Source organism: Atta cephalotes (assembly GCF_000143395.1).
Source record: "Atta cephalotes unplaced genomic scaffold scaffold00001, whole genome shotgun sequence".
NCBI lineage: Eukaryota > Metazoa > Arthropoda > Insecta > Hymenoptera > Formicidae > Atta > Atta cephalotes.
In genome coordinates, this window is record NW_012130065.1 from 15,656,439 (window position 1) to 15,673,474 (window position 17,036).

Sequence of the window (17,036 nt, forward strand, 5' to 3'; positions counted from 1 at the left end):
ACTTAATTAAACTGTCTATATCAAAATTATCATTGAAATGTTTATTTATACTTTTCTTCTAATTTAAGTCATTTTAATCCTTCTATGCAATTTATGTCGAATTTTCGATATTTTATAATAAAAAATTAGCATTTTATGACGTCAAAATAAAATGATTTTCAGTCACTTTTACATTTTTGGCAGAACTTTCCTTACAAAAATCTAATACTGATCAATTATTTAACTACTCAATTTTATTACCAAAAGACAGTAATTAATTACCTATTCAGTACTAAAAAGTACTGAACAACAGCTGTGCTCTTAAAACTTAAAAGATATAATTACTGTCTTTTATTGGTTAGTATCAAATTTCTGCAAGAATTTTAAAACACAGTAAAAAGATGAAAAATTATGCATTGTGATAGCTGATTAAGATACGCTTAATTATCGCGCTTAAAGTATTTAGTTAATTAAAATTGCCGATGCATTAATCATTGCATAGGGAAGAGAAAGGATGGAATATGTAGACGCACTTCGAAATAAAGGGACCGCCAAGTGCCGCTCTTCTTAACGGCTGCGGCGTTCGTCATTTCATTATCATTTCTTCGTACAGCTTAAAGTAGCTTGCAGCTGCTTTATGACCGATGAAGTGCTTCGACCACCATTTCCGAAAAAAGTGCGAAGAGAAGGGAGAGAAAGCTCTCGAGTCCATGCAGCTTTCCTTTTCTATCTCTTTCTTTTTTTGCTTTTTTCTCTTACGCCTTCTTCGTTTTCCTCGACCGAATCATCGGAGATCCTCAACCTTCCAGGTTAACCGCAAGAAAGTATTATGGCCGTAGACACGCCTCTCCAAACAGGAAATTAGCTGCCGACAGGCGGTTCGAATTATAAATTTCTAGGGAGAGTCCCGTGTGCAGGAATCCCTTCTTTCGTTTCTTTCTTCCGCTACGCATCTGATTCCATTTTATCGGAAACTTCAAAAGAACCGCTCTCACGGACCCTCAAAGATGGCCATCCAGTCTTCAAAATTCTATAAAAAATAGGCGAATTGGATGATATCGATATAAAAACTTATTTTTCTACAATTATATTGATTTTTGAAGTCAGAGATTTATTTATAAAATATTTTGAGTTTTCCTTTATTTTCTTATTATTTTTTTAATTAAAATTAAATTTTTTAAATCAATTAAATTGTATAGATATTATAATTGATTAATTTTTAACAAAAAGATTAAAAATAAAGACATTAGACAAAATAAATTAGCTTGATTTTTTGTGGACACAATCTTTACGGAATGAACCTATCTTTTTTTATGTACGTTTCAGAAATTCTTATATATGATGAAAGAATTATTTTGTTAAAAATTTAGGTAGAGACAGATCTAAAAATAATTTTGCTGGATCGTCAAAATATTATGTAGAAATATTATGATGAGCAATACTACAAAAAATTTTAACATTCTAGCAATCACTTTGAGTGTCATAATTATTTTAACAGTCAAAATTTATTTTTGGATCTGTATTTAACTAAATTTTTAGATATTTTAGCAAAACTATTCCTTCAATGCAGAGTTTGAATTCAGGGTCGAGGGCAAAAGCTAGAGCATAACCTTTTGGAACACTCTGTATAGTTTTCGCGGGGGCTCCTAGAAGGATGTCAACGATTCGCCCTGTCAATCCCCGTGCGCCGGCAAAGGCTGATGACGTGAGACTCCTTTTACGCATAGGTAGGAGACTACAAAGTGCACGCGTCAAGCCAGATGTCGGTGAAGCGGCCCGTCTTTATGGCTGTCAAGTTGCACATAGACGAGAGCGACGGACGTGCCGCGAAAAGGAGCATCACGACGCGACGCCGCGAGCGGAAGGGTAAATGGAATCTAACGTCGACGCAAAGCATCGGGATGCCCGTCGTCACCGTCGTATCGTTTATTTCCTCCTTGACTTGCGCGCCGATTGGTTCGCGTGAGAAAAAAGAGCTAGCAAGAAGCAAAATAGGAATCTATCGCTAAAGTTGTGCAAGAAAACGAAGAAAAAAATTTGATTTACGCAAAAATTTTTATAATTTGTAATGTAAGTAATAATTTCTTAAAATATCATATGATATTTTAATATATTATTATAATATTTCTGCTTACAACATAAATAAAAGGAAGAAAATAATTTTTTGTTTAATAAAGAAATAATAAATTAAAATACTTGGAATTTTTGTATACTACTTTATATTGTTTCCAATTATATTTCACAACACTTTTTTTGATCTTCAAAAATTTAAATTTTTGCGGTTCAAAATACCAAATTTTTGGAATCGCGATTTTTAGAATTCTTAAAAAATTTTTGGAATTTTAGACAGTGCAACTTGCTTGCTAATTCATCCATTTTTGAGAATCTTAATTTTCTCGATCTGAAATCTGAAATGAAATTCTTGAAATTTTAAATAATTTTACATGTTTAATGACAAATGTGACAAAGGCAATTAATGGCTGATCGCGACAAGAAAAAAGAAGAATGCAAAAGAGGATATGTAATTTCTACGAATGTGGGTCATCAAAGAAGAGGAATGAATGGACACAGAGTCTCTGTTTACTAGCTCTGTTATTTCTACACTAAACTAGCAATACTGATTCACATCTGTGAATGCCACAATTACAGAAGTGTATGAGTGTCTGTCGTGATACATAGAAGGATGCGGAGGAAAAAAAGTTGCGTTTCAGAGTCTTCTGTATTTGTGTAACGGATAAACAAAAGCGCGAGAAAAACGAAGACTACGCCTTTCTTCGCGAAACTTCTGAAACTTCTCGCAAAGACAAGAAGAGAGAGGGAAATTTGAAACGTCGTGTGAACCGGATCTCTCGTCACCGCCAGCTGTCAAGTCGACTTGTCTTCTCTCATCTCGTATACAACTGTGATGTTTTCCCTACCGGTATACCGTGCGAGACACAACCGGCGACATTTTAAACAGTTTAAACTAATCAACGTCGACTCTGATACAATTCTCGGTAAAAAAAATTTGTATCAATGTCTTGCAAAAATAGTCAAATCAAACCGATAATTATCTAGGAAATTAAAAGTTTTAGTTAAAAAAAAAAATTTTTAATTTAAATATTCTTCTCTTAATCTGAGAATATTAATTATTTGCGTGATAGATGTGTAAGATTCTTATTAACATTTAATTATTAGTATTCTTATAAAGATATTTATTTGCATTAAAAATGATTAAATTGTTTGTCAATTTAATAAATAATTTTACTACTCTGATTCTAGGAAGCCGTCCTATTGTCATTGATAATTCAGCATTTCGCAAAAGAGTTCTTCTCTATTTAGTTTTTAGATCTCTTTCTAAGTTTATTTTATTTTATTTATTTTATTGTTTTAATTTTTCGGCTGTCTTTTTCCCAGATTTTAGTGGACAGAATCGAGTGGTGCAAGAGGACTGATTTGGGTTCTCTGTGAAAACAATGGTGCAATGTAATAAATACACGGCCTATAGGACGACAGTCGTTTGCCTTCAGCAAACTCACAATTGTGTTTCAAGATTAAAAAAGATTTCGAGACGCAATTTGCAAAATCAAATGTATATATAAATCACATAGAAATATTTAAGCACTAAGATCCGCTTTGACTGAATATAGGAATTCTCTTTTTTAATTAGAATATTAATAATACTTGAGAATATATTAACATAATTAATATATAAATTATCTTCATACATAGTTAAAGAATTGATGTATAATAATTTGTAACAAGAGAATGTGAAGAGGAAGAAATTAATTAATCGAGAACGCAGAAAAAAAGCGCGGAAAAAAGGCGTAGTAACTGAGCCGAGTACATTTATGGGGACATGTTTTAATGGATAGTATTCATTAGGGAGGTCCATCGCGCGTCATCGAGGTATTGTAAAAAAAGTTTATAAAAAAAAAAGATCTGCCGATCTATGCTCGTGGGAAGCTGCCGTATGTGTCATTGATAATTCCGCAGCATTTCGCAAAAGAGTTCTTCTCTATTTAGTTTTTAGATCTCTTTCTAAGTTTATTTTATTTTATTTATTTTATTGTTTTAATTTTTCGGCTGTCTTTTTCCCAGACTTTAGTGGACAGAATCGAGTGGTGCAAGAGGACTGATTTGGGTTCTCTGTGAAAACAATCGTGCAATGTAATAAATACACGGCCTATAGGACGACAGTCGTTTGCCTTCAGCATAGAGACAGATTTCGGAGAAGGACGTGCGTTTCTTTTTTTCTCTCTTTTTCGTTCCGCTCATGAAAGATGATCGATGTGTAATATGGTCCGGTCGTCGAAGAGCCTCAAGAGGACGGGAACGATGTCGGCGCACGGAGATAACGTGACGATTGGCTCGTCGCCGTATTATTTTCGCCACCCTAGAGAATCGGCAAAAGCACAGGACGATCGTGTAACGTCGGGACAAAACGGTTAGTTTCTTCTTTTCTTCGCTTTGAAATCCTTCAATTGTATTACACCATCCATTTATATGTCGAATCTCCAATCGATATTTTTTAGCGAGATATTTTAAGTTTCATGCAAAATCCAGTTTTTAAGTAAAAGAGCAGCATTGTATTTTTTTCTAATCTCCTAGTTGTTTTATAGGTTTTGTCTCAGTTAATTAGAGCTGTTATTTTTTATAACTACAAAGATTCGAAAGAATTTTGAATTTTCGAACTTAACTTCGAATCTTCGAAGTGTAAGATATTTCAAGGCTTTTTGAATTTCAGAGTTACATTTTGAAGCTTCGGAGTTACTTTAAATTTTAAAAGTTTATAGTTAACTTCGAAGAATTAAATGTTGTCAAAAGTAACAATTCTAATTTCTTTTATTCTCTAAGTTTTCTCCATAATTTTTCAGAGCATTGACTCGCTCTGATAAAAATAATATTCTTCGATATTCTTCTTGGAGATTTTTTTCATTTATTATTCTATTAATCTAGTTTACATCGTGCATTTGATATGAGTATTAATAATTTTCTATTAAATTATCTTAATTTCAGCGATATGTGAAAATATATACACAATATGTATATTTAATTAATCATTTTGATGCATATTGTATCAATTTAATATATTATTCTTTGAATACATTACTGAAATTAAAATAATTTAATATAAAGTTATTAATTAATACACATATCAAGTGCATTATGTAAACTAGACCATTATATGCACATAAGATAATCTTTTGATCTTTTTAAATGATATATTTGATGAATTACTTGTTCATTGTTTTGCACAGTGGACGACAAGCCTTCGGTAATTTTAACAATTGCATCTTCCAAGGGAAGATGCAAATACTGCATTTACAGTCTTATTGGGATGCTGATGATCTTGTTGTGCATTGTGACCAGTGGAATGTTATTCCCATATCCTCTGCATGCTTCATGTATTGTTAAATGGTAATTACGCTCTATGTATACATCAACAGTTAAGACACGAACGGTTTGTGAGAATTGCGCTGTAGAAAAACGGATAATACTTTGATAAAGTTGAAGAAGTCACTTCATAAATTACTTTTTACATTACCTTATATGTGTTTGTTATAGAATTTCAATACAAAAAGTAATACAAAATTGAACAAATAATATAAATACCAAAAATAAAATACTCGAACTTGTACTCAATTTCTAATAATAAAAGGTACTTATAAGTAACTTGTAAACTAACTTTCCAAGTCCTGTATCTTGATTAGATAACAACACTTGTTATACATTCTTTTTAAATTCAAATAAGTTTATGGAACTTTGACTACCAGGGCAGAGTTTTCGATAAACACTAATGTTATAATTTCACATTCAACATTTAACTGTTACATGTAATATGTATTATATTATATTATATACATTTATAATGTTGAATGTGAAATTCTAATATTGATGTTATGTTCAGTTGGTATTTACTGGAGTTGGTATTTATTGTCACGATTTTCAAAAAAACTAAGATTCCGAAATTGTAAGAAATCGCATATAGCCAAATTTCGTCGTTTCTTCGCAAATAAGTGACACGCCATTCGCTAAAAGCTATTCATCGATTATCAAACACTTCGTCGCAACAAAATAACGAGCAAAATATTTTTATGAACAGGTTCAAGAGCTTTTTGAAATTTACATTCTGTCACAGCTGCCATTATCGTTTTCTTTTTTCTCTGAGCGCCGAGAGATCGGATCCCTTTCATCCTACGGCAATAGCTAATGCGAATGATCGTCGCGTCATTTTTATGAGGACTAGAGCTTTCGAAAAGTTTCTTTTGAAGCAACGTCCACGCCGCTCCCGTGAGCGTTATATACACAGGGAAACTCAATATCGCCGGCGCGACGTGGGGCTCGTATATTTTGCTTTGGCCGGGACGACACCGCCCGAAAAATAAACGATCCGCGCTTTTCCAACTTCACGAGAACGGACGGCATCGTACCGGGGTAGCTCGCTATTTTATTACTTTCGGTTGCTTCGAGTATCTTTTAAAATTAACATCAAATAGGTAGTACAAAAACTTTAGAATCGGTATACTTCTTATATAAAAAAAAATACAGTATCTCTAACCAAAGAAAGATGGGTGCGTTTGAAAAGAAGAACAGAAATAAATCACAGTTTATAACATTCTAAAACACATTAGAAATTTAAGTGTGTAAAAGTATACAAAGATGATACGATTTCCTACGAAAATATTTTATCCAACTGAGTTATTTAAATACTTTTTAAAGATAATTACTCTAGGAAGTTTTTTGACGATCCGTGCGCGCATGTGATGCAAAAGTTCCGACGCCAGATAACGAATTGGTCTTCTTGGAACACTTGTCGACAGCGTGACGGCACTTGTCAGTATACGGTAAGAGTAATATCTGATTTTTAAATGTAAATTAACTTTAACTTTTATCAGCTCAAGCTACCTGTGGAGAGTAACATAATTAGAGCAACGCACAAGACATCAAAGTCATTCGAGAGGATCGAGATCATCTTCGAAGAGATAAACAATACATGTTTCGCTAAGGTAAACTTTTAATTGAACATAATTATTATATATACGATAATGAAAATACGAATGATATTATAATATGCGTTGAAAATAACATGAGATATCTCATTAATTTCACATTAATGTTTACCCAACGAGAAATGATTCATCGAATCAACATCGATACGATAATTTCAATGTTGATTAAATGTTAATTCGATGTTGTCTAATTGACAGTCATTTCTCGCTGAGTAATGACGCATTCTTTGATAAATTTGATATTAAAGAATGTATTAAATATTTTTCTTTGATAATTATATGTAAAATCTTAAAGTTTAAATTGCCGAATGTTAGACTAACGAAAATATCATTTATATGTAGGCTGAATCTGTTTCAAGCAATTGGTTCACAATATTCGATTACGGGGAAAATTATTGCAATCTACACAACTTGGTTGTGGGAGCTGGTCTCGACAGACACGCGAAATTTCAGGAGTTGACCAATGATGCTACGTGCACGCAATTCAATATGGCAGTCTGTTGATGAAACAAGACACACCGGTTACTTGTGATTTTTCAAAACTTACATATGTAAATTTATTTCAAAATTTATATATATGAATTATATATATTGCTATATTATACATATATAAAGTTTTTATATTATATATAAAATACTTATATATTGTATAATTATATATATTCAAATATATATAAAATTGATATATAAATTGAAAAATAACCGTTAATTACATAGAAATTGAAAATATTTAAAAAATAAACTTAATATAAATATAATATATATACGTATATGAAACTATATATGCATTATGTTTAGATTATGTTAATTCTTCAAAATTTATATATATTTTGATAACATTTCAACGAAAGCCGGAATAAGTTTGAAAAACCATAAGCTTTTTAATGTTTATAGTAAAAATTTATATTTATATTAATTTACAAAGTTTCGTATATAAGTGTTACAAGATATTTATATCATAAGTTTATACTTCGATATATCCTTTCTTATAAAACAGTAGATTATATCTTGCTATAAATATTAAATATCTTACATTAAACACAGAATTAATTATTATCCGTTATTATGGAAAAAATAAGAGATTATGTATCTTCTTTAAATATGTATTGTACATTTATCATTGAGAAGAACATATATTTCTATTAACTGATCAAACAAAAGATTTTAAATAAATTGAGATCTAATTATATAAATAATTAAAGCTTCAATTGTTGAAATAATTCGAACACGGAGAAAAATTGAAGTAAAAATAACATTCATAAAGAGGAAACGTTTATTTTATTTTACATTTCTGTAAAATCAAATTGAACAATTTAAACTGTTTGATTTTATTTATTTTCAGGCTTGAATGGTCAGAGTTATTTAGAATTTGTTCTTAAAATTCATAACTATTTAAACTATGCTATTGAAAATAATTTATGATTTTTTAATAGCACAGTTCTGTGCAAGATGCATCTCATAGAAATATACTTGAATCCCAACGATCAAATAATACAAGTCATATAAATTAATTTAATTAAAACGCCTATCTAACTAAAACACTAAAATATATATATATATATTGAAAATATTATCAAATTTAAAGTGATCTTAAGATCATTATTATCATCAAAAAAACGTTATTTACAAAATCGCAAAATGTACACAAATTATTTATAATCATATTTAATTATTTATGCTTTCCAAAATAATTATTTTTCTCACGAACTTTTTTTCTCGGATTACTTTCTTATTAAAATCGTACTAATTATCGTACTAATATTTTACATTATAATAAATAAATATTCAACCCCAATTTTTAGCAATTATTAATCTTTTTTCGATTAATCCAGATGCTCACTCGATGTACCGGAGTGGTGGTAACAGTAGTTATGTCCAGGTGAAACAAACGCTCGACATCTCCTGCCATTTCTCGTTATTCCCATACAAGGTATTTTCAGCATCGGAGTATTACTGAAAACATTCTTTAGCTATTTTATGATTTCCTCTTTTTTAAAATAATTTTTCTGACGACAATTATTTATTTACCTTCTAGTTCGCGGCAAATCCATGTTATACCGAAAATGCTCAAACTTTCCTGTATCATTAAAATCATTTGTATTATAATCGTTATGATCTGTGAAATAATTATCTTGATACTGCCATGACGTTACACTGTCGATAGAAGAATCACATTCTATCAGTCCTTTTGTTAGTGCAGACTGTAAGTGAATAATGTCCTCACGTTTCTTCCTGGATGGTTGATATGAACAAGAGAGCTCCTCATGCGCATTTAAATTGCGTCCACCCCATGAAGCGACTGCCTCTAACAAGGCATTAAATTTCCCTGAAAAAATTATCGGATATTGTAATAATCAAACCATTTCTCTCGCTTAATTTCAGTCTTAAATAGAAGAAATACCTCTGAAATTATTTATTTGCGAAACACTGAAATTGTACAGTTTTCGCACTTTACTCATTAATCTTGTATGTAAATGCATTTTTGGTACGGAATTAGAATTCGACGAAGATGTGTTGTCATGTCCAATTCCATTCGCATAGCCTTTTTGTTGATGAATCAGCTTAATCAACTCCGTCTTCGCTTCTGGGATGTTTGGTCCGATTATACGTTGTATTCCCAGCATTAAAAAATGCACTGTGTTAAAGAAATAAACATCAAACATCAATGTAATACACCAAGTATTCGTATTACACAATTACTTTCTCGTTTTCTATATTTATTTTAGAAACATTTTATCACACGTTTTAATATACTCACTTCCAGTAATCAAGAATATTAAGACTGTTATAGATGTAAAATCTAAACAAGCTTCCATGCCCTGTTTCAAGTAAGTTACAAGATTCGCTGGTATAATGCCCATGATAGTAGCTCTGGTTAAAAAAGGAGCTTGTAAAAATGCGGCGATTATCATCGCCACTAATAAATATATAATGTGTAAAAATATGCGATATGCTCTTTGCATTTGTTCACCTAAAAATACAGAAATAAATATATTGCATTATTAACATATTCCAGTTAACCTAATATTTTTTTCAAATAAAAGTTTTTAACCTAATGATCATAACATAATTAATTTAACAAAATTCTTTTTACACAATTGTTGAATTAGATCGCTTTCTTAACAAATATATCTTATACCATAAAACAAATATATCTTATACCAGTATCGCCGATGTAATCAGTAATCCATCCCAATTTTTGGTCTACTTCCAAGCGCATTGTATTAGTGAGATTCCAAATGTACTGGATGGTATCGTTAATTTGCGTGAGCATCTGCATCGTTTGCTCGTATTGGTGGATAGTTTCCTCATGTTGTTGTAACAAATGATTTGTGCTTTGTTCGATTTTCTCCCAGATCATTTGCGCTTGTTCTTGTATGGTAAATAAATCCTGCAATACCTCCTTATGATTTTCTCCACGTTCAATAGTCTGTTGCTCGAAATCTTTATGTGCCTTTTCTGAAGAACATATTAAATATATTCAGAATTTCTACAAAAGAGAATTTTTATAATAGTAAAACTATGTATAAAAAGTTTGATTTACTAACCTAATTTGTTTTTTATTTCTTCCGTCATGGCAGCAAGCTGAGCGTGGCCAGATCGTATTAACGCTTTTTCATTATACAACTCTCTTAGATTTGTTGTTACAAGATTGTGAGCTGTTGCCTGAGCATCCTTCAAGTTTTCTTGTTGTGACAAAAGTAGCTTGTTTTTTTCAGTTAACGATAATAGAGCTTCCGTTGTTTGTTCTTCCAGACGATCTTGACCGTGCTATTTAAAACAATTAGTATAATGCCTCAATTAAAGAATGAAGAAATATATTGAAGAAACATATAAGGAAGAAATGTAATTACCTTCAAGGAATTCAATGCCTTGATTTGAGAATGCGCAGACTGCATCAGCTTGTTGACAGTCAACTCTGTAAGAGCACGAAATTGTGTATTTCGAGCTGTATAACAAATTGCTCTCGCTCTGTTACTTATTAAATGATACGCATTCCACATATCAGCATCCATATCAGTTGTACATTGTTTAAGAGACTAAAAAAAAAAAAATCATGCTTTGTACTTACACTGACTTATACAACAAAGTTACACAATTGTATTCTGTCACATGCACATATTTTTAAGACATGCACACTCTTTTTGGCACTATTCGTTATTTATTATTTGTTTCTAATTTTTTTTAATTAAAATCAAGCTTATTGCAGTATTAAAATTTGTATGAATCGAACATTGGTACAACATATGTGGTACTAGGCAACTGAAACCAAAACTTTGGGGAGGTCCACTAAAGTAAAGGGAGGGGGAAGTGCAGGTTTGAACAGGCATGGAATTTACCCCCTTAAACTGTGAAGGGTTCTGACATTCAGCATATCTTATTCTCGTACTAACAATGTAAATCAATACTCTTGTCATTAACAAAAATAATAAATCGATAAATTTTAATAAATAAACTTTTAAACATACAAGAATAGAAGAATATTAAACATAGAAGAATATTAAACATTAAAAGCCACAGAAATATAATAAATATAATAAAATATTCTCTCTATTGTATATATAATTCAATTATTCTTGTATAAATTTTATGAAACAATAGAATATAGAAGATATCGACTCGATAATCGACAAATCGTAATGAAAATAACGAAACTCAGACATAATATAAACATTATTTATCGTAACATTTGATATTTTCATGACATTGACGTCAAAATCGACAATAATATCTGTTTGCTATCTAGAAAGATTTTTTTTTTGCAAAGACGCTGCGTTTTATGAAGTACGTACCATTTCTTCAGTGCAGGGAAACATTTTCCTGCCTTCAACTGCTGATTGGCAGTTAAGGAGATTGACACCCAATTTTGCTAGCTCTTCCTCTGTCATGTCGGAGCATGAGGTTTTAATCTTCATAATAACCTTGTGCTGACAAGTCTCCAATGGGGAAGACACTTGAATATCCGTGAACTTGGAAGCCTCTTGAAGAAATTTCTCATCCTCTGTCATTGACTCATAAGGAATCGAGATCAGAGGCACACCATCAGCGACAAGGACATTCGAATCATCTGTTTTTTTGCTCCATAGCCAGTCCAGCATAGATGTGCTACCAATTTTACAATTAAATGACAAGATAAATATTATCAAAAGAAGTCTACACTCCATTTTGTACCTGACTTATTGATCTGAAATAAGAACCAAGAACAACTAATTGATTGATCTGAAATAAGAGAGTAGTCAAGAATAACTTAAACTGTTCCAAAATTTATCAATGCTAAAAATCTAATTCATATTAAAATCACTATAATTTTCAGTATTACATTAAATTTTGGAGTCTGAAGTTTTATTTAACCCTTAATATACACGATTGGATGATTTGTATCCTGTACATTTTTTTTTTCGAAAAACTAGAAACACAAGTAATTAGAATATTTATATACCATTTTTTAAATACACAATCTCATATATATTTTCTAAAAATATTAAAATATATGTAAAAATCACTTAATAACTCTTGTATATTTGTTAAAATAATGAAAATTAATGAATAATCCATCATGTGTATTAAGAGTATACAAAAATCAATACTGAAATACATAATTACCTAAAAGTTCTAAAACTATCGATGAGCCTTGACAATAATTAAGATAAATAATGCACGATCATCTGTTTCTGTTGAAAACTGATGTTACAAAACTGCACCACTAAAAATAGACAGTCGTCCGCTCCGGACGAACTGTTGTCCGCGTCGTGTAGTTTCACTGACAACGCGTCAACGTAAGAAAAATTGCGACAGGATTTCTCGGGATAAGCGAGTGATGGGGTGTTTATCCGTTTCGCAAATTCAAACGCGATGACAAGTACTTTTTATGTGTTTCGTCCGTGTGCTCCAACGGTTGCGCCGTTCAAAATGCGCAAATGGCGATCAAGGACGGAGTCATCTGCGCGGTTGTGTCCGTCGTATCGTTTTTACTTTTCTCATTCTGATTTCTCATCGTATAACCACTGCGAGATTTGCGTTCTATCCGTTTCTGCGTTCTATCCGTTTTTTGCGTTCTATTCGATTCTATCGCGAAAGGAGATCGAAGGGATCTTCGGAAAATTTATGATGAAAACGTTGAAAATCATCGTTGCATTCTGCACTTTTGAGATGAGGAACGCCGGAATGGGCCAATCGCGAACGCGACAACAAGTGTCCAATTCCACCATGTTCTATGAACTTTTGAAAGCGACCAATTATATGACGCGCGCGCGCTCGTTGATCGTTCTGAATCAGGATTAGCAAGGAGTCGAGTCGAGAATTCACAAATTGTAAACTAAATATTTTATTTTCCAACGCACAGTTATTTCGAAACACACACGAAACGCACTTGTATGGTATTGTATACGATGATATCTTCGAGGATATATTTTATATCATCATTTTATAGCATCAGCCGCCTTTTCATTTCTTCTCTGGCACAACCTCGCTGATGCCGTACATACCAGCTAACAAACGCCCGTGAGCTGGAGGTACCGGTTCCTTGGGTGGTAAATATGGTCCTTTTTCGCCCATATATACATAGCTTTAGAATTTTTTAAGAAAAATTTTCGAAGAAAGATGAGAACTGTTTTTTTTTGTTATATTACAATATAATTTTATTATGTTACAATATAATTATATTATTATTATTGCAATTGTAAAATATATAATTATAATATAACTTTCATTATACTATTATAATGAAATATACTATTATTATTCAATATACTATTATAATGAAAACGTTGAACAAGTGATTTATATTCATTTTCATTAATGTAAATTAATTGTAATCTCGATTTAATTTAAAAAACTGTTTATTTTTTTCTAATTCTAAGAGTCAGAATTAGAAAGAATAATAATTTTTAAAATTAGAAAAAATAAAGAGTGAATTAAATCAAAATTAAAGTTAATCTACAATGAAATGAACTTATGACATGTTAATTTTTTTTAACTTACTTTTTATCCTTATCTAATGTTTAAAACTAGAAAAAAATAAAAAGTAAGTTAAACTAAGATTAGAATTAAACTGCATTTGTAAAAACGAATATTAGTTCTAAGAATTAGAAAAAGAGTATTAATCTATATTAATAGAATCAGGCATTAGCCTTGTATTATATCAACATTTAAAATATGTACACGAAAAGGATACGGCAATCTCAAGATCCAATATGCACTCTGGGAAAGCTTGATCGGTTCCTCACATCCAGTGACGAATATCGGGCAAGGTGGAGGACCAGGTTGAACCCGAGGATTCAATGTGACGTGCACTGGCGCTTTAGGTGTCACTACATGAATTCTCATCAGCTGAGCGATTAAGGGTTTAGTTTGCCTAAAACAAAAAAATGAAAAGAAAAGGAAATATGTACTTTCGCCACCATTAAATGGGTTCATATATGAATCATTTTTTCATTAAACCGAATACGATTGGGTTCTACGAACCTGCAAGGGCAAGGAAAGTACAGAGGCATATCAGCGGTACTGGACGTCACCTTGTTTCCACTGTCTTTCACTATGCCACTTCCAGTCGCTTTTAGTACCTTATCGGGTGCAGACGCCATAAAGCGATGTCCACGCGGACACTCGTATTCCACCCCGACAAATATTTTCACCACGAATTCTTTGCCTCCTTTCGATTTACGACCACGTATGGCGTTCATATTCTGGAAATTCTTGCCTCCTCGTGGGCAGTAACCTCCGTGATCGCCCACTAGCGGCCACAGTGGATTTCGTTCTTTCTGATGCTCCAGTCTGTAATGGATATTTATTTTTCTTATCTCTGTTTCCATCAATATAAATTAATTTTAATATCGGTTCGACTTATTTTTCATGTTTTTTTAATCTTTAGAACCAGAAAAAGATGAAGAGAGAGTAAGTTAAATCAGATTAAACTTAATCTATATTGGTAGAAACGAACATTAGAAAATTTTTCTATAAAGAACCGGTATATGTAGACAAAACTTTCTCCTCACCTAACAGTCACGTCCCATGGTAGTAAAAACGCGGAGGTAGGGAATACTCCGATCTGATGCTGCAATCCCAAATTGTGAGAGTAAAGACTACTCGGTCCAAGGCATACCAGAGACCAATTGGAGAATTGCGGCAGTAAGCCGGCCGGTGATTCAGTGTGTAACATTCCAGGTAGATATTCTGTCGTGGATGGTTGTCTAACCAAAGATTTGTCTATAAAACGCATATCAGTATAAATTTCTAATTAAATACTTGAATTCATCTTAAGCAGAATGACAGATCCCAATAATGTTAGAATGAATCGTACGTTAAAATGAATTGTAATTAATTAAAAAAGTGACTTTTAGTAATTATTTCAGAGCCATGATGTCACGACTTGGGATACTTCTGTAGCGATGAAACACCTTTAGAATTTTCTGCATCGCTATCAGTGACTTCTATAACAACTTTGTGCGAGTCGCTCGGCGTCAAACTTGTTTTATTGCTTAATCTCGGAATATCTCCTTCTATTGGATCACTCGTTGCCGATGATTGACCACCGCTACCATAATCTGTATTTTCATCTGAAATATTTTTAGATATTATACATTCAATAAAAAACGTTCCTTTTATCGACTATTACTTGCCATTCAAAGTATCGGTTCCTAAACTACAAGCTTGCGTGTCTTGTGGTGTGGAAGATCCGTTGCGACTGAAGGAATCATGACGTTTCGTTGCTGAAAATAACTGCGCTGCTCTATAGATGAAGAAAAACAAGAAAATAAATCAATATTACTGGGAAGAAATTTTTTACAACACGAATGCTGTACCTATAGTTATGTGTGCTGGGTTGAAACACGGGGAACTGTATGCTTTCTAGTTGTGCGCAACCACATTGTTTCGCTAACATTTGAAAATAGTCATGATTTGCTTGTCTCAGACTGAAAGGATCTTCTCTCGAGCCTTGGACCCTACCGCAATTGCAAGCGCATACATATCTTACGCCACTGCAATGCTCTCTAACAGGTAATTCACTGTAGATGAAAATAAAGATAATTAATATAGTGAATATAATGTCCATATGAATATGTAATAATTTATTATAAGAAAGCATGCCTGTCGTCCTCTCTGGGCTCAGTTTGTTCTCCACCTCCCGCACCTTCGCTACCTCCTCTGTGAATAGGATTCGTACAAGGATGACCAGTGAGTGACAATACTTCACACATTTGTCGACCAGCTCGCCAATGCTTGTCACATTCAGCTTGTAATTTCTCATTAAATTCTTCGAACAATGGACCGCGGGCATGCATTTCAAAGACTGCCATTGCATGCGCTAACTTCGATTCATGATACGCTCTAAAAAGTAAAAAAGTTTTTGGGACGTGATATAGCCATCGCAATCATCTCAAACAACTTTACCTTGTATAATGCTGCGGTAAATTTTCTTGATACGCTTGTAAAGCTCTCGGAAGTACTTTGCTACATCGGCTTTTACTAAATTTCACATCGGTATCTAATAAATTGTGAAGCGTCAATAGTTCTTTATCTGTTCCGTAAATAAAGTAATCGAAAACTTTGTTTGCTACTTGGCAAAATATATTTAAAGTAGGTATCTGAAAAATATCACTCAGTTTTTGTTTATTTTATTGTAAAACATTGTTTTAATATTATTATTATTTAATAAATATATTTAATAAATAATATAATATTTAATAAATATCACATTCAATATTATATATATAGCATTAGATTAACTTTTATTATTTATTTTATAATTATTAGGTGTGGGAAAAAGTTCGTGGCGTTTTTCCCATTAGATGGCGTTAAAAAAAACGCCACGAACTTTTTCTCACACCTAATATATACCTCAAAATGGGCCGGTATAGAGTGTCGGCTGACATTATCATCGAATCCTCTTGCAAAAGCCAAATTTATATGTTGTTGTATAAACGATCTAAACATGTGAGTCTCTGTAAATAGAGAGAATTATATTATATATATATATATATATATATATATATATATATAATAAATATACACACAATATATAGTATATACAATAATATTNTTTATTATATATATATAGTCTACTTA

At 32.0% G+C, this 17,036-nt stretch overlaps 3 protein-coding genes across 3 annotated transcripts in view; 1 reads left to right on the top strand and 2 right to left on the bottom strand.

Annotated features, from left to right (window-relative positions):
• The first annotated feature begins 4,296 nt into the window (after positions 1 to 4,296).
• On the top strand, positions 4,297 to 7,475 carry LOC105619083. The gene is made up of 5 exons (XM_012200617.1): positions 4,297 to 4,405; positions 5,220 to 5,379; positions 6,695 to 6,806; positions 6,858 to 6,968; positions 7,314 to 7,475. The coding sequence occupies exons 1-5, from the start codon at positions 4,297 to 4,299 to the stop codon at positions 7,473 to 7,475; spliced, it is 654 nt and encodes a 217-aa protein (XP_012056007.1).
• A 1,319-nt stretch (positions 7,476 to 8,794) lies between these two features.
• On the bottom strand, positions 8,795 to 12,136 carry LOC105617553 (protein brambleberry-like). Its single transcript, XM_012199112.1, has 8 exons — positions 11,765 to 12,136; positions 10,826 to 11,011; positions 10,520 to 10,742; positions 10,134 to 10,430; positions 9,730 to 9,942; positions 9,373 to 9,606; positions 9,000 to 9,297; positions 8,795 to 8,924 (listed from the first exon to the last, which is right to left on the bottom strand). Exons 1-8 carry the CDS (start codon positions 12,134 to 12,136, stop codon positions 8,795 to 8,797), a joined length of 1,953 nt encoding a protein of 650 aa, XP_012054502.1.
• A 1,279-nt stretch (positions 12,137 to 13,415) lies between these two features.
• The window catches only part of LOC105617564 (protein SMG8), a 4,997-nt gene continuing 1,376 nt past the window's right edge, over positions 13,416 to 17,036 (bottom strand). The window contains 10 exon segments of the mRNA XM_012199123.1: positions 13,416 to 13,536; positions 14,146 to 14,325; positions 14,436 to 14,744; positions 14,966 to 15,176; positions 15,368 to 15,526; positions 15,590 to 15,699; positions 15,773 to 15,976; positions 16,059 to 16,298; positions 16,362 to 16,555; positions 16,809 to 16,929. Of these exon segments, the coding sequence (XP_012054513.1) occupies positions 13,416 to 13,536; positions 14,146 to 14,325; positions 14,436 to 14,744; positions 14,966 to 15,176; positions 15,368 to 15,526; positions 15,590 to 15,699; positions 15,773 to 15,976; positions 16,059 to 16,298; positions 16,362 to 16,555; positions 16,809 to 16,929 (1,849 nt within the window).